We start from the raw sequence: 18,432 nt of genomic DNA, 5'->3' as shown, positions 1-18,432 counted from the left end.
GAAAAATGGGAGAGGGGCTGCAATGAGGCAGAGGCCTAGAGCAATGCACGACCATTGATATTCAGCGGAGAGAGAGACAGAGAGAGAGAGAGACAGAGAGAGAGAGAGAGAGCGCAATACGGGTGTGTTCATAAGCACCATCTGAAGGCCCTCAGAACTTCGGGGGAAGTGGGATACCGACTACATTAGCATATTCAGCTCTTTGTTATTCATTTACACTGGCTCTATTTCTTAGAACAGCGAGTCCATGCCTGTGAGACAAGTGTATTATGTCTCTCAGTATGCATGTGCATATGCTTCAAAGACATGGGGTTGAACACCAGCGAGCCATCTGAGGTATTTTCAAAGAAAGTGACAATCATTTAAATTACAGTGTGCCAGAAACAACTAGATATTTAGTGTTTTGTTATTAATTATGTACGTTATATGTTAACCATGTAAAATTATAGTAAAATGCTTATAATTAATTGATAATAAAATAACATATTAATGGCATTTTAGTCATTTCAAAAGCCTTTTGAATGCGTGTGTATCCTCATTTATTCTTGTGTGGTCTTTGTTTATTAAAAGACGCCTCACTTTTCACTCGCAGCCAAACTTGTTTTTCAATTTACATTTTTAAAAAAAGTCCATAATTAGTGCAGTAGCCTCCAGAAATAATGACCTGGTAGTCCACATGAATAGATTTGAGTTCATGTGCCCGCCTCAGGCCCCCAACGTTATTATCCACCTGTTATGAGTAATGGGCAAAAAAAAAATGCTCCAAATCTGCAACCTCTTTACAATGAATTAGCTGGAGTTTTGCTGTTTTGAGAAAGAATCCTGTGTCATGATGATACACATTCAGATAGACACAATATCTGTATTAACATGAACTGACTCCATAACCAATCACTGGTTCACTGTTCCCCTTTGTTCCCCTTTGTGTCCTTGGAACACATTAAACAGAAGTGTAGTGGCATCGATTAATCCTGTATCATGACATGAATGTAAATAGATACTGTTTTTTTATTCATTTCAAGTGAAGTCAACTTTCTCAAGTTCAGTGAATTCAAATCCATTATGTACATAAGAATAGGCCGACCTTAACACAAATGAATCAAGTTAACTTCAGTTTAAAGGCAGCAGTGAAACTTAAAATGTCCAAGTAGAATCAGCCTTTAGATGTGCGACCGTGAAATTGTTAAGCAAATTACTTATCTTCACACTCAAATGATGGTGCCGTTCCAAATTGTTCAACATTCAGCAGCCAGACCACTGACCAGAACAAGTCATTCTCCACCACATAACATCAATATTGGCTTCATTGCACTGGCAAATTAAGTTCTATTAAGCACATACACAGCTTTGCATGATGCGTTATGCCCCATGGAACACCCTGACTTAGCCTCAATATCTTGCCTTTAAATCCAGAAAAATTGAAAGACAAGAATATTGAAAAAAAAAATGACTTTTTAACTTTTTATTAAAGGAGTCCGTAGGCTGACAGGCAAGGAATGTGCAATGAAAGTTAAAAACCTGCGGTGCCAATATCTTATTATTTCTTTTTATGCTACAGAGAGTTCACTGTGGCAGGAGATCAGATGATCTGCCGTAGGGAGGGATGAAGGTGCAAGAAGAGAGAGAGAAAATAACTTGTGAAAGGGGGGCTGACGTTAGAGGAGGGGAAGAAAGACTATTATTCACCCAACGTCTCAGATAGGCTTCAATCATTATATGCCAAAAGAATGTGCAGAAACCGGAGGACAAAAAGCAATCTCAAAGTTTAGGGGACAAAACATCAAACTTAAATCTAAATCTAATCGGAAAGGCAGGGATCCACTTCATCTGCCAATCACGTGGCTCACATCCTCCCCTATCAGCGCAGTGAGCAGGATATGAAGTATGGCTGGCTGTGCGGAGGGCGTGTCCCACACATGGATGTTTTTTGATGGATCACATCTGCAGAAGCCGCCTCTGCAGTCCAAATAGTGATGGGGAGGAAGAGAGGAACCAGAGGGAAGAAGAGATTCGATACACACATTAAAAAGTTATTTTTGAGTTAAATCAGTGTGCGGTGGTTTACTGAGCCACAGCAGGGCCAATGTTTTGTAGGTGGATTAAAAGTCATGACCTGCAGATGCTGTGATTAAAATATAAATCACTTAAGTTATTTATACCAGCAGCAATGCACCAGCGCTGGGGTCAAACAGTCAAACCATGTTGGAGAATAAATCTAGCTCTGTTTATCACAAAGGTTCACACGCCTCTGGTGGGCCATTCCCACAGCAACAGGGGGGCGTTTTTAAGAGACGGCCTGTTAACTTCACTCCTGTAAAACCCTAGAAATTCTGACTCAAGATGTCTGTCTCTTAACAACTTTTTGAAGAACCAATCTTGTTTGTGTTTCACTGGGATGCTGCAAGCAAGCAAGCTGTGGCTTACTATAGCCTATCAGAAAGTATAGCGGCTAGTTAACTTAGCATGCTAACATTAACGATGATTACCACTAGCAGGTAGGCTACTTCTCATTCATGGCACCTATCCCAGTAACCCACAATAAAAACAACAAGGGGCTTTAGCTTCGGTTCTGATCTGATTCACAAGCCAACTTACTGCATAAACCAATTCAGAAACCATCAGAGCACTGTGAGCCCGCAAATGACCCAGTTCACGTTTTACCCAACCACGAAATGAGAGGAATCACCTGAATATAACCTTGAGTCATAGGAACTACGGAGCGCACTGCTTGCCTTTTACTGGGTTCACTGACATGGAGTGGTGCTAAGATCAAAGGTGTAGCTGATTCAGTCTCACCTGCCCACAGACAGCCGCAGGAAGAGCAGTGAAGTCTGTAGACATTAATGACTCAGAGCAATATTCACTCGTAATAGGGAACAGTCAAGGTTCTCTTCGTGTGTAGGTATATCTCTGCACGTGTGTGTGCATGTATGTGTTTGTGTGCGTGTGTGTAGTCACATGTTTACATGGCTAGCAGTGATCGATCACCTGCTATAGAGCCTCACCTCCCTACAGAGAAAAATGCTTTCATGAAACATGAGGGGGTCACACAGTGGGGAGCAGTTGCAATGCAGAGATACACACACCTCCCCAGGCACAGTATAGGTGTACACACACACACACACACACACACACACACACACACACACACACACACACACACACACACACACACACACACACACACACACACACACACACACACACACACACACACAGAGATTGCTTCAAGGCGGATAAACTCAGCAGTAATTAGTTTTGAAGGAAACTCTTGCACAAATTGCATTAGTTAAATCCAAGCACGGCTTCTGATTTGGGCTACATTTAAATTAAATTAGACCGAAGTACCTCTATAGACGTAAATCAAAACCGCCAGCGTGCTGTGTTTGCAACTTGATAGAGTCTCAGTGTGCCTGCGTGCGTGTGTGTGTGTGCGTGTGTGTGTGTGTGTGTGTGTGTGTGTGTGTGTGTGTGTGTGTGTGTGTGTGTGTGTGTGTGTGTGTGTGTGTGTGTGTGCGTGTGTGTGTATGTGTTCCCCCGACTGTGTAAGAAGTGCAAATCACCACCAAGAGTTACGATGGACTGGTGGCTCCTGTGTCAGCCGGGCTGGACACCAGACAAGGCCGCGGCGGAGAGAGGGAAGAGGGGGAATATAGGAGGAAGTAGATTAGAGGTGATTAGTGACTCTCCTTCCTATGTCTGTAGCTCACATACAGTACATGAGGGGGTTGGCAAAGTTGGTTCAGCTGCACTCTAAGCTTCTTCTAATATTTTAGTTAATGAAAAGCTTTCCCGAGAATCAAGTGTGAAAGTCCGGACATATGTTCTTAATTAGTCAAGTTTGAGCACGATTAACATGCAGGTAGCCGTGGCTGCAGTGAAAAATACGGCAATACATGCATAGGCTTTCTTTGCCACGAATGTTGTTGTGCGATTTCAAAAGGTTCCCCCAATGCAAATTGATAGCGCTACAGGATGACTAAAGACTTTCATTCTTCATCTACCGTGGCCGGCAGCCTGCTGTTTATATGGCTTTTAGTTTGGGAAAAACACATTGGACTAAGAAGGATTGCACTCCATTGTCCTTTTGCTGCTAGACAAACCAGATGAAAACGCAGAGCAGAGAAGCAGCAAGGCATACACAGACAAGAGAGATTCAAGTGCCTTATTAAAGCCGAGACGTCAATAGCATTGAGTGAACACACTTCTCATCTGCTGCAGGCCATTCCCCTCCCTGTCCAAGACTATATAGTCTCGCTCACCAGCACTGATAAAAATACCTCTGCAAGGAGGACAGAACAAAGATCACCCAGGGGCTCCCTGCATCTCCTAGCTGCAGGTGCTTGTCTGGCAGCAGCAAGAAGGAGTTCAGGCAGTTTATAGCACTAGTGTATTTCCAAACACACACACTGAAAGCTTTTTTTGTGCCATTTAAAATGTGAAAATAAGTATAAAAGTATGAACTTTTCTATGGATGTCTTGATATGGGGGTCTATTTTTTCTTAAGGACTCGCAGGAATTCTACATCAAGCTTTGTAGACGACAACAAAACAAGTTGATTAATCAAATCAGGCTATAAAACCTGTACAATGTTAATCAGATAAATGAAGAGGAGTGGCTGAGGAAATGGCCTTAAAGATGTCAAAGGTCAAAGATGCCACAGATTAAAGATTGACTGCTGCTGATGCACACTTTGTTAAATTGAAATTGGTCCCATAAAAAGAGCAGAATTTACATGATCAGTCAATCAGGACAGACTGCTTTGTGATTTACGATTGCTTCGTGGATATGGTAAAATAAAACAAAACATTCATTCACGTCTACTTGCAAAAAATGTGATAGCAAACAGCATTATATCCTGTGAAATGTGAGTGTGTGCATGTGCGTGGTTGCATGTTAAATTAAGGAGTAGTCTAGGAAGCTACTATGACTAGAGGGAGTCGGCATGTGCTTGTTAGCTCTTGTCTGCGGGCCCACTAGCCAATCAGCTTCTGCTTGGCCTTTAAAAGAAGACAGTCTTATCACAAGGAGTCGACCAAATTATTAAATGTGGACTGTGTGTGTGTGTGTGTGTGTGTGTGTGTGTGTGTGTGTGTGTGTGTGTGTTGTGAAACTTTCTGTCAGATACATTCTTACACCACCATGACAGTGCAAGAGCTTTAAAAACAACAACACTGTTAATGTTGCACAATAGCTGCAGCAGTGTGTGTGTGTGTGTGTGCGTGCGTGCGTGCGTGCGTGCGTGCGTGCGTGCGTGTGTGCGTGCGTGCGTGTCTAGGTCTGTGTTTATGTGGATGGAGACGTATGCTGCGTTTGCAATTGCATGTGTATTCACAGACCGTTATCAACTCACCCACACACACATTATCAGCTTCCATGTGATGGAGAATTAAGCCAGCCTGATTAAAATATCTTAAAAGGAAATGTAATGCCGGCAAAGGTAATTCAATTACATTAAAATGCAGAGTGTGTGCTGCTTGCGTGTGCACTTGGGTATACGAGGTGCTTGTGTGTGAGCCTCTCCTGTGTGTGCTTGTATATATGTACGGTACAGTGTAGGGCCTAGAGCAGATGACATAATTTCCTCGCAGTCATGCTTAAGGATGAGATTATAAAAGCCATAAAATGGTGAGACAGTTTGTCAATTTAGCGTATTGACATTTTTGTACACACACACACGCACACACGCACACACGCACACACACACACACACACACACACACACACACACACATATAGCTATACAATTCTATGGCCCAATGACTGTATGGAGAGGTGTACTATTTCTGCAGATGAAGCACAGAGACGCATTAGCTCAAATGTAAATGTGGTAAATGGAGACTTCATCAGGAAGAGATAGAGAAGGAGGGGTAGGACATTACACACAGAGCGAACAGGGGGAATAGAAAAGGAGATATGACCAAATGATAGAAAGATAAAGTGAAGTAGAAAGAGAATGAAAAAGACAGACAATGGGAACAGTACAATTGGAGAGTCAAAACATAAGGAGAATTTAATGGGATTCACTCTCTCGGATAATTGGGACAGGTACTTTACTCCTCAGTCATATGCTCTCCTAATGTCTTTTTCCAGCCTCCTGCCCTCCCCCTCTCCCTTTTGCTTTTGACCTTCATCTCTCTCTCTCTCCATCTCCTTCTCCACCTGATAACATTCTCCCCAATGAGGGTGGAACCAAGACAAGAAAAAAAGATTACTTTTCCAACGAAAACCAACTCCTCTCATCGAACAATTGGTGTGGTTTGTGCTTGTGTGTGTGTGTTTATGTGTGTGTGTGTGTGTGTGTGTGTGTGTGTGTGTGTGTGTGTGTGTGTGTGTGTGTGTGTGTGTGTGTGTGCGTGCGTGCGCGTGTGTGTGCTTACGTGTGTGCATGCTCTACAAAACTAGGAAGGTGTTGTGACAAAGCTGCTGACTCACTTTGGCCTTTCTTTTTTCTACACACACACACCATCTGCCGTCAACACAAACATCTCACATTCATTGACGAAAACTGAAACATTCAGCCAATCAGTGACTGTGTGTCCATCTCCACTACAGCTGCTCATAAATATAATCAACCAACATACACACCCAGTGCATGGACTGGTTGTACACACATTCGTTACATTTTTATGTCCAAAACATGTGTGAGTGGGTGACTTCAGCCTCCGTGTGTGTAATGATTACAAATGTGCTTCCCCCCCCCCCCCTCTACGGATGTCACTTGTGAACAGCACGGCCACGCCACTGTGAATGTTGATTGACAGCCGGCCCACGTGAGAGAGACCATTTGGTTTCCTTTTGGGATTACATTTTCTCCCCCATTTAGATTCAGCAGAAATTCCCTCAGAAATAGTTCAAAAAGAGCCAGCAAGCACTGACATTCAAGATACTAAGAAGCTGATTTATTATGAATGAATGCAGTAATTGACTCCACTTATGATTCTGGATCTCATTTGATGTGTTCTTTCTTTAAAATATGGTAAATGAGAAGGAAAAAAGAGGGCTAAATGACTTAATTAGCCTTTTATGTACGGCCAATGTCTCCTCTTTAAACAAATCCTCCTCTCGTAGGAAGCACGCTGTAGTTATTTCCCAACAGTTACAGTCTATTTAACATGGAATCGATGACTTTCTTTTGCAATCATCCACTCCAACAGTAGACTAATGGCTTTCTCCTCCAAAAAATGTTTGGCACTGGTTCCTCTTGCCTGAAGCTCGACACTCGATACGCAAACAGTACATCACTGTTCTAAATGACAGGACTCCAACCGCAGAGAGAGAAAGATAGAGAGAGAGTAACTCATGCTAAAACCAGGCTTAAGCCCTTTTAATGCGCTAATGAAAAGTGCTGTATTTATATGTCGCTGGTAGACGGCAATGTTGTGACATCGTGCCCATCTGTGACTCAGTCTAAAGCCCTGATGAGAACATTGCTGAGCCCCAGGCAGAGAAAAGGCGTGGACAGATAAATAGAGAGAGAGAGAGGAGAGAGAGAGAGAAAGGAATGGACTCGCTGGTCTAACTCAATACACTGTGCAGCAGCAAAAAAAATAAAAAAAATCAATGAAAGACAAAAAAAGAGACGGAGCTGTGGGAATGAGGGAAAGGAATATAGGGCCAAGCGGAGGGCGACACATTTCTTTAGACAGCTATGTTATGCACTGCTATCCTGTCCACCTCCACCTTTACGCCAAGAAACGTGTGGAAAATTCCAAAAATGTAGCATTGACACACCTGAAAAACAGCCTTTTTGCTGTATTGTTTTGTGATATTGCACTCTTCATATCACTTTCAAGAAGGTACTAAATCACACCCAAAGACACATGGAGTATTCAATTATATTCTTTTGAGAAAGTCATAATGACAAAAATCTGCAGTTTAGGTGGGGAAAATGACATTACAATCCCACGGTAATCAATGGCAATCCTATAGACCCTAAAGAAGACACAGTGCAGTCATCTGCATACATACAGCACCACGCATTCTCGCTTATCTAATATCCTAATCTCCACATTGATTTTGCTACGAATCCATCACCACACAGTGTGACTCACACCACTCCGGCGTTATAGTAATTCCAACACCCCGCCCTATGCCGCCCAGACAAATGGAGCTCAATATTCATACGATGCTGAGCAGGGGCACTAGAACAACTCCCAAGGCTTTGGACAGACATTGCATGAGTAAACAGCCTCCACACACACACACACACACACACACACACACACACACACACACACACACACACACACACACACACACACACACACACACACACACACACACACACACACACACACACACACACACACACACACACACACACACACACACACACACACACACACACACACACACACACACACACACACAGCTCTGATACAAATTCAAAACACAACCAGCTGTGGCGTGTTCCCATGCCTCCACATAGTTTTTACTCTTGTTCTGTGATTCATAAATGTTTGTCCTCTTGTTCTTTTCCTGAATTCTGGTTTGTAAACTGGAGATGGGATTCGGGGGGCGCAAGACGCAAGCAGAAATGAAAAGGAAAAAGAAAAGAAAAAATGTCAAGAAAGGAAACATTTCCCAAATGAAATTGGAGTTGTACAGCAAACCAAAAAGAACATACACCTGCTGTGTCTACGTCTTTCTGTTTGTAGCCTACATCTTCTTTTTTTACACGTTGCTTCTTCCCCCTGACACACACACATTACTTATCCCATACATATTTCTCTCAGTTTCCTCCCCTCTCTTTCACTCCCCTTTCCATTACCGCCTGCCTCCCTTAATAGCCCCACCGTCTGCCTCCTTTGCCGTACAACTACAAGAAATGTTGACAGTGCAAGCCGAAAACACAGATTTTGCCTTTAGAAATTCATGTATGAGATGAATGTCCTAGACATACATCAAACCAAATCCTTTCAAATAAACACCCATCCTTGCGGGGATGATTCCGTCAAAGTCCTTGCATTCCCATTCATTCATTCATTCATTCACTTTTTCCTTCACATTGGTCTCCTCCAACAGTCAATCATCATCCCCTTCACAATAAAAGCCTCTTTTTATATCATCTCCATCATCTAATTACCCCCCCCCCCCTCCTCCTCTACTTCAGTGTCCTCCTAATTTACCAGCGCACAGCCCTTCTCGTAGGCTCTCTCATTCCCCATTCATTCTTCTGTCATTATCTCTCACGTCCCCCGAAGAAAAAGAACAAAAAAAAATACATCTATACACACACACACACACACACACACTAACCTGCCCTTCTGGCACGCGGAGCACAGCCAGGCTTTGTCCCGCTTGTTGTAGGTGCAGCAGGTCTTGCACACGTTGTACTGGCAGTCCAGGCAGAGGCGACGCGGGTTGAGCAGGAAGGTGAAGGGCGCGCAGCAGCGGATGCAGCAGTGCTGGTTGAAGCGCTGCTGCTTGGAGAGGATGGAGCATCTGCTGCCTTCCTCCGCCAGCTCCTGCTTCATCTCACTGAGAGAGGGAGGGAGGGAGAGAGAGATAGGCAGAGAGAGAGAGAGAGGGGTAGGGGGAGAGAGAGGGGAGAGAGAGGGAGAGAGAGAAAGGCAGGGAGAGAGGGAGGGGGAGAGAGAGGGGAGAGAGAGGGAGAGGGAGGGGGAGAGAGATAGGCAGAGAGAGAGGGGTAGGGGGAGAGAGAGGGGCAGAGAGAGAGGGGAGAGAGGGATGGAGAGAGAGGAGAGGGAGGGAGAGAGAGATAGGCAGAGAGAGAGGGAGGGGGAGAGAGAGGGGAGAGAGAGGGAGGGAGGGAGAAAGAGAGGAGAGGGAGAGAGAGGGAGGGGGAGAGAGAGGGAGGGAGAGGGAGAGAGAGATAGGCATAGAGAGAGGGAGGGAGAGAGAGGGAGGGAGGACGGGAGGGAGAGAGAGGGAGGGAGAGAGAGGAGAGGGAGGGAGAGAGAGAGAGCGAGAGGGTGGTGAGCGTCTGGTCGATATAGGTATAAACATGAAAAAGGTGGTGGATGGCGATGCTAAATAATTGGATTGTGTTAAATTAAAAATTAGCTGGGAGGGGAGGGGGTTATTAAAACAAGAAGGGGGTCGGCAGAAGGGTCATGGCTTTGGTGAAAACAATTCCACTCTGCCGGTTCCCCTGTCTCTCTCCCCCACTCTCTCTCTCCCCACTCTCTCTCTCTCTCTCATTCTCTCTCTTTTACACTGATTCTGTAGAATTAACTTGATGGCTGTCATTTAAAAAAAATGTTGGTGGGGTGGGGGGGGGTCTGTCACGTCTTGTTTTTCCCACATCAGTTAAAAAACACAGCTGAGGAGAGAGCGTGGCACGCATGTCTTCTATACGCCCTCAAATGGAGAAGCGTTGTGTCTTTGGTGATGTTAAATCAAGGGCAAGGCTTGGGTGGTGGATGAGGGTGAGGATAGTTTTAGCAGGTGTGAATGGTGCCAAGTAGAAGGTTTCCTTTACTGGGAGAGCATGAGAGGAATACAGCATTAGTGGTAAAATAGCCTCCACTCTCATACTGGAGACCTGTTTAGGCTTTGGTCCAGGAATTACAGCAGTGAGGGAGCATTAAAACAGCAGCACAGTGTGACTAATCTTAACACCTTACAAAACTGTTTTCAGACTAATGAAACCATAAGGATTCTACATTTGAATTTACATGACCAAAGCTTGTTTAAAAAATGCAATAAAATCTCAAGCCAGCTGCATATAACTGATTGTGAATCCCCATATTTTGCTCATTACCATACACGCAAGTTATCAAGTAAGGTTGTGCTGTTCGGTGAGTGACCACACAACGAGAGGCTGGATATTATTAGGATGTTAATCAGTGTATTAACCGGCAATGCGGCTTTGCTATATCCGATGCCTGATGCGCTCAACTCTTCACATGCATGAATTATGTACATGGGTTTTTCCCTCCATAGGATTTGTGCTTACCGAGCATCGCACCGCAGGCAGGGGCCCCAATCAATTATGTAACGGTTTTGCATTTATATCATAAACCTTTAATCATCAGCACATATTGCACTCATGTCAATTACGTTCAAAAATAAAACAACAGGAGGAGGGGAGCTCAGGCAACACGTTTATCCGTGTTTACGCCGTGGCCTGTCGGTCGTCATCGGAGAGGGGGGAGGGAGGTGGGGGGGGACTGTTGTTGCTTTCTGGGAAGGTGTGAAAGGGCATTGGGCTCAAACGGGTGGTCAATTAATTATTTAAGCGGCTCTTCAATATACTACACACATGGTTAAAGGTGGAGTCAGTGATTATGGGGAACGCTTGTTGTCGAAATCACTATTTGTGAATATCTCCTTACGATGCGCTGCCTGTCCATACAAAAAAAATCCAGTGTTTATACACAGCCTAGGCTCTGTAAACAGGTGTATATCTAGTTGGGTGGGCGCCCTTTGTTTACTTATCCGTTTACAGAGCCTAGGCTGTGTATTAACACCAAATGTTTTTCAATAGACACACAGTACGGACAGTTAGGGGATCGTGAGGAGATATTTACTGATTTTGACAAAAAGTGATTTTGACAACAAGCGCTCTCCAGAATCGCTGACTCCACCTTTAAAGACCTTGCTGCTCTCTGTCCAGCACATGTACACAAAGAAATATCCTTTATACCTGATAAAACCAAATATGTGTAACACAGTGCTACATGCAAACCACATTGCATGCACAGACACATCCCCCTATGTTGGCACTTTCCAACCACAACTAATCACCCAAGTCACACATGGAAAATTAAGTGCATAGCAAAACCTTGTGCTACGTGCAGCATATTATGAATTTCCTGTGTGCACTGCATGTGTGCACTGCGTGTGTGTGTGTGTGTGTGTGTGTGTGTGTGTGTGTGTGTGTGTGTGTGTGGAGCCAGCGGGGGCATTGCAATCTCCCGCTTCCATAAGTTATTAACGTTGCTCCTCAAGCACATCCTCCGCTGCCTTACTGATTGCTTTTCATACACATCATTAGCCGCAGCATATTAACAAGATGAACAAACCATTTCACATACAGTGTCATCTGATGAACGGGCGTGGGTGTGAGGGGTTGAAGGGCAGCGGCTAGGCCCACGCATACTCTGGATATACCAATAACGTCCACACGTTTATATAGCCTACCAAGATGATCAAAAGGAGGTTTCTACATTCCGCGTACACATGCAAGTTGGCAGCCATCGGGAAATGGTGGCCCCCAATCAAATCAATCCATTTAAATAAAAAATAAAAAAGCAGAGCAACATAAAAGAGACTCTTCTCGTCTTAGCTGGAGCATCTGGGTTCACAACATATTATATCCACACCAAAAACAGAGCAAGCCCAAATATATTCAGGTTTCAATAACTGGAAGAAGAAGACATTGCCTGGGAAATCATTTCCCTCAGTCCTGATAAAGATCTGGTTCCGTGTTTGCTTCTCCGCGTCTGCGATACGTGTTTTAATGAACAGACCAGTTACGACGGCTAGCTCCAGTCGTTTAATTAAATAAGTGGGTGAATACACACATATAAATCTACAAGGAAAATCAAGGGCGGATCGTCCCTTCGCATGGATCCACCACATCTCTCTTTTTTTTTTTTTTTTTTTTTGGAACAATGCTTGTTTAAAGGCACAAAAACAAACCATACATACTCGATTTAAGCTGCTTCAATACAAGTGGCTGATGAGAACATAGATAAAAAGTGAATGGTTTTTCCCTCCGGTGGTATGTGTCTCATCATGTCTGACTGCAGACAAACCCTGGAGGATGGGATTTGGCATTCAGTCTTTTCGGCACCTAATCAAAGGAGATGTCGTTCCAAAGCCGAGGTACACTGTAGGAGAAGGCCTTGGCACAGTAAAAAAGGACCTCGCACGCAGATATCTGGTTTTGAAACACAGGACATTTTGTCCTACTCAATGTTATGAAGGCAGTGTGGGTCGGTGCCAAAAAAGTATCGAACTTCCATACACACCCAGTTTTCTACTGGTTGTATGAACTGGGAAAACCTGTTCAGTGGGATCTCTGCATGAAAAGAACACATCGTCCTCTTCCCATGCCATAGCAGGTTAGAAGTCGAGCCCTCAACATGTCTGACTGCAGCAGAACCATAGCGGATGTGAAAACCCTGCTTCAGTCTACATGGGTCGATAGACAAGAACCACAGGAGAGGAGACAGCTCTACGATGCCTGGGCGGACACTTACGAACAGGATCACACATTGATGAACTACAGAGCACCACAGCTGGCCGTAGACTTCCTGTGTGAACACTTCTCTGGGAACCCTGAAGAAGCTCTGGTTCTGGACGTGGCCTGTGGGTCTGGATGGGTCGCTAAAAAGATGGCTGAACGGGGCTTCAAGAACTTTGAGGGAGTGGACGGCAGTCAAGCTATGCTGGATCTAGCTGCAAAGACCGGGCTCTACAAGGACCTCAGACTGGCCTTACTGGGACCAGACCCACTGCCTGCACAGACCGGTTTCTTTGATGTGGTGATGATAGTCGGGGCTCTGGTAGCTGGCTCTGCACCCTTCAGTGTTGTCAGGGAGCTGTGCATCGCCGCTAAACCAGGGGGTTTCATTTACATGTCGAGATCCAATCACAGAGCGGCACTAGACACCAAATACAAGGAGCATCTGGAAAGAGAGCTTCAACTGATGGAGGAGGAGGGTCTGTGGACTCCAGTGGGAATCAAACAGGTGGACAGATATGTGGAGTGGCCGCATCAGGATACTAACGGAGCAGAGGTCCCCCAGGAGGAGCTAGTCATTGGCGCAACTCTCTATCTGTACAAGAAATCCATCCGGTAGAATCATTTCATAATCACTATGTTATCAACTCATTTGTAACTGATGGTTGGTCTTACACAATGCAATGCAATATATGTGTGTGTATCATCTCTCAACATTAAAGATTTCTTTAGAAATAAAATATAAATAAAAAAATTAGTGCCTTTGCAAGGGTCATATTTTTCTAAAGAGCTTCGACAACGATTTATGGCAGGCAGACCAGAACATGCTGTGTTTATTAACTGTACCTTTTACTTTCACCATCATCATATTAGCATTATTGTTATTAATTTTTTTTAGAGATATATTTAATAAGTTTTAAAATTTTCCAATGTCTTACATACAGACAAATACAATTATTCACATACAAAAAAAACTAAACAAGGGGGTCACCCTCACTCTCCCCTTCAACCATTCAACCCCCACCTCCGGCCCACATTGTCTTTTGTCTTATTCAAGTCTCCTTGCTACGTTAAATATAATGGATTCATTAGGGCACAGATACTGTCTCACTTTGTCCCACAGCATTTGTCACACTTTACCCCACTGCCACAATTCGAGAAAAAACTACCTCTCTTAGCAATTCAGGCTAATCTTCAGCTAGCATCATCACATGGTTTTATATGTTGGTAGTTCATCAACATGTATGATAGAAGTTTTTCTACCTGAATCAATTTGCTTTGGCACAACAGTTGATTAAGTTGACAGCAAAACAATTTACTTTGACATGCAAAAACAATATTTTTGTTAAAAAAACATGCTTACAACAGCACCATGAGGTCCTCTCCTTTATGGCCAAGGGGAAATGAGACGGGCTTTAAAACATAATTCTCACATGACCAAAAATGTGTTCCATTACCTAGATACAAGGGGGTTCTCACATTACCCGATGTCTCATATTCCCTCGTTCTCCACTACACAAGCAAATAATGTTTAAAAAAAGGAAGATATATAAGCAATTACAACCTGCATTTTCTATATAAGTTATGCTCGGAAATATTGCACTGGCATCAGACATGGCAATCTAAGTATCAAGCAAACCCGTTGCTTGGTGGCTCTCAAGAAATCCCATAAATTGTCCCCACACTTTAAAGAAAATGTTAATTTTCCCCTTGGAGGCATATGTCAATTTTTCTAAAGCTAAACAGTTGGAGAGACTTTTGAGCCAATGACTCACTGTCAGAGACTCTTTACTTTTCCATGTGACTGCTATGCAGTGTTTATCAAGTAGGAAGCAACTTTGAATATGGTGGAAGTACTCCAAGGATTAAAATGCGGGGACAGACAGGCAACAGTGCAAATCACATCTATAATAGTTTGAATTACCTTTTCCCAAAAACATTTAATATCAGGCAGCTCCAGAGGCAGTGAAACAATAATCCTTCTTCAAGACCACATATAATACATAAATCTGGGTTATTATTATCAAAGCAATGTAACAGAGAGGGAGTTATGTACGCATGATCCATTTAAATTGTTAAAGTTTATATCTGGGTTTGTGCATCATGGCAAACTCTCTTCCATTCGTCCTCAGCAATCTCTACATTCAAATCTATAGACCAGGCCAATCTACTTTTATCTAATGATTCTTTAGATTAATTCACAGGGATCTTGTATATCAAGGAGACCTGTCCGCGTCCTTTAAGATTATGAAGGTGGATAATTTTTTCATTCTGTAATTTCTTTATTCACCAGGCAAGCAGTTTACCAGCTTTCTCCCCCTGGTCATAGAAGGATGGCTTTATTTTATTTCAATTAGCAAGGGGCCTTGTTTGCTGACTGTTCTTTATAATGGGCTCTCAGTATGGTTAGTTTATGTTCAAGTGTTGTAGTATGGTTAATTATGACCTCACTTTCCAACTCTTTAATTTGGTGTTCAATTTCCATCATTTTGTTCTTAATTTGTTTTAATTTAAAGATGGTATAACTAATTATATGTCCTCTGATATACACCTTAAAAGCTTCCCATCTAATTAAAGAAGAAGTTTCAGTGGTATTGACGAGAAAGAAAAAATCTATATGTTGGACAATGAAGCGAGTAACATCGTGATCCTGCAACCATTTAGTATCAAATTTCCATCTGGGAGGTCCACAGAATTCTTTGGTAGCACTGTACTCAATAGATACTGTAGCATGATCAGAGATGATTATGCTATTGTAATAACAATGTTTCACATTTGGTACTAAAAGTTTGGAGAACAGGAAAAGATCCAGTCTTGAGAACATCTTATGCTTAGTCAAATAACATGAAAATTCTCTCTTGTCTGGGTTACGATCCCTCCAAACATCGCATAGGCCCAACTCTTCCAAACTCTTCAAAATCTGGATTTAATGCACAGTTGAATTGCACCACATCTCTTTTAATGAGACGTGAAAACCTTTGCTCATCCAGCAGACCATGACTGTATATGCACGGGGTTTCAGCCAGGTCCCAGTCGGGCACAATTAGCTCAATATAGATAGGCCTAACAGCAGTCGCACTTTATGAGCCATGTGCCCTTTGGTTACAGTACTGTACAACGTTAATAACATTTAAAACAGACAAAGTGAACATGGATACAGATAATGTTGATGAAGTACTTGGAGCTATCTTCTAATTAAAGTTATAGTGTGCAACATTGCCCACATGAGGAATTCTGAGTAATTACAACAACACTGTCTGCGCATTTAGGCTACATGAGGTAATCCTCGACCTTCGGTGATCGCACATGGATTTTATACCCCCTGCTGTACATCCAGGTTGTTGCTTAAATAGTGTAATCATGCTATGTAATGCTAAGCTAAGCTACTCTCTGGACTATAAAATTAGATTGTTTACTCAACTGCTGTAGGTCAAAGGAGAATGTTCGGCAGTTTGGCTTGAAACATTCCTTAAACCATTAATCAATGACCAAAGAAGTTGTTCTTTCAATTGGCTATTGGATTTATGGACCGGTCATTTTATGCTGCTTTTACAAATGCTTCATTTGACTAGTCCAACACAAGCTCAATATTCATGCTTCCATGGTCAGCACAGCTACATGGAACACATGGAACAAGGTCATGTTAACTTTTATTTCAATCCCACTTAAAAATGACGACAAAAAAAAGTTATGACGAGGCCACAGATCAAAGCCAATTTGCCCTACTCTTCATCTGCTAAATTCTTTACAAGAACACAAGGTTACCTCTAGATAAAGAGCAGCCATCCCACGCCATTTTCAAATGACATAAAAAGCTATTAACATCAGATATGAACATGCCCGGTACAATCTGTTTACACACCCCCCCCACCCCCCCTTGTGCAATTTAACATGTTTATCAGACCATTGATTAATCAAGCTTAAATGTCAACATGATGGATTGCTTTAGCTGTGTGGACAAATGCAAAGAAACACACAATGTCCTTAGGATGCCAAAAGCTTACAAGAAACTTGAATTTAAAAACTATTGATTAGGCAAATAGGTCACGACAGTGTATGTATTGACGGTACACTGGGGTTTGTGATAGCGAAACAGAGAGCACAAACAGTTGAATACCAATTGATTTTGTAATCAAAGAGCAACAGAATGTGGATTTAATGATACGCAGTTTATTCGCACTTCTGGCAAAATATATTTGTGCTGAAGATCCATTATCTCTTTTCTCTCATGTTCCATCAACGTCCGCCCTGAATCTGAATCTCTCTCTCTCTCTCTCTCTCTCTCTCTCTCTCTCTCTCTCTCTCTCTCTCTCTCTCTCTCTCTCTCTCTCTCTCTCTCTCTCTCTCTCTCTCTCTCTCTCTCTCTCTCTCTCTCTCTCTCTCTCTCTCTCTCTCTCTCTCTCTCTCTCTCTCTCTCTCTCTCTCTCTCTCTCTCTCTCTCTGCTATCTATTGACAGTTATTATTCAGGGTCCCTCCCTTCACACTTCTCCTGCTCCCTTTCCACTTTTCTCTTTCAGCTGACAATCACAGAGGCTTACATACGTTTCTTTTTAAGTTTTAGCAGCTGTGAAGTTGAATCAATGTTACGGAACCATTTTTAATGGAGAAAGTTAATGGTATTTCCTAGTTTAGGCTACGGCCCGTCCAGAAAAAACAAGAGCAATTGCAGTTTTTTAGCGTTTTTTTTAAATGATGTATTGCCCTCATAGCAGCCGTTCTCCGGCTCAGTGCGGTGCTTAAGAGTAACACCTCTCAGTAATGATGCACTGCCGGAATGTACAATGTGAGGAATCATCTTAGGTAAACACTTTTGTTGTTTGGGTATTTAAATAGACCAATCAATCTCCTGGTCACTTGTGTACTTATGTAATGTTATATATATAGAGAGAGAGAGGGGGAGGGCATCTCTGACTGATTAAACAGCTAAATTAATATGCTATAATATAGGCTATCTATAAAGAAAAAGCGGGAATTGCATGAGAATATTTATCACTAGGGCGAAAACAGAAATGCACTAAAACATGAAATGCAATCTGAAAAAAATTGCAAATATGTTAGCATCAGAATGACAATAACATTTAAACCTTACCAGGATCTTCAAATGTAACATTAAATGATTGAGGCTTAGTACTCAGGTTTCTGTGATGCACCAAATAACCGCAGAGGGCAGCGGCATGGCATCCGCCTCCATGCATATGGAATGAGAATTCTCAATACTGAGGGAGTATTCAAATCTGAAATGGCATAAATCCAACCCGTGTTTAGCAGTGCA

The 18,432-nt window shown here is 42.8% G+C and overlaps 2 protein-coding genes across 2 annotated transcripts in view; one reads left to right on the top strand and one right to left on the bottom strand.

Annotated features, from left to right (window-relative positions):
* Positions 1–18,432, bottom strand: part of myripb (myosin VIIA and Rab interacting protein b) — a gene marked incomplete at its 5' end in the record, with an annotated part of 118,393 nt that overhangs the window by 60,664 nt on the left and 39,297 nt on the right. Inside the window, one exon of the mRNA XM_080050593.1 lies at positions 9,262–9,483. Within this exon, the coding sequence (XP_079906719.1) occupies positions 9,262–9,483 (222 nt within the window). The remainder of the gene's footprint in view (positions 1–9,261; positions 9,484–18,432) is intronic.
* LOC307267484 (methyltransferase-like protein 27) lies at positions 13,025–13,906 on the top strand. Its single transcript, XM_080049815.1, has one exon. It carries the CDS (start codon positions 13,059–13,061, stop codon positions 13,776–13,778), a length of 720 nt encoding a protein of 239 aa, XP_079905941.1. The 5' UTR covers positions 13,025–13,058; the 3' UTR covers positions 13,779–13,906.

The sequence above is a fragment of the Ammodytes marinus genome, assembly GCF_949987685.1.
Source record: "Ammodytes marinus genome assembly, chromosome: 21".
NCBI classification, from domain to species: Eukaryota; Metazoa; Chordata; class Actinopteri; order Uranoscopiformes; family Ammodytidae; genus Ammodytes; species Ammodytes marinus.
This window is presented reverse-complemented; position numbering and strand designations above follow the sequence as displayed.

Bases quoted from the DNA above. Each gene is read 5' to 3' on its own strand.
- LOC307267484 (XM_080049815.1), top strand. From the start codon at position 13,059: ATGTCTGACTGCAGCAGAACCATAGCGGATGTGAAAACCCTGCTTCAG.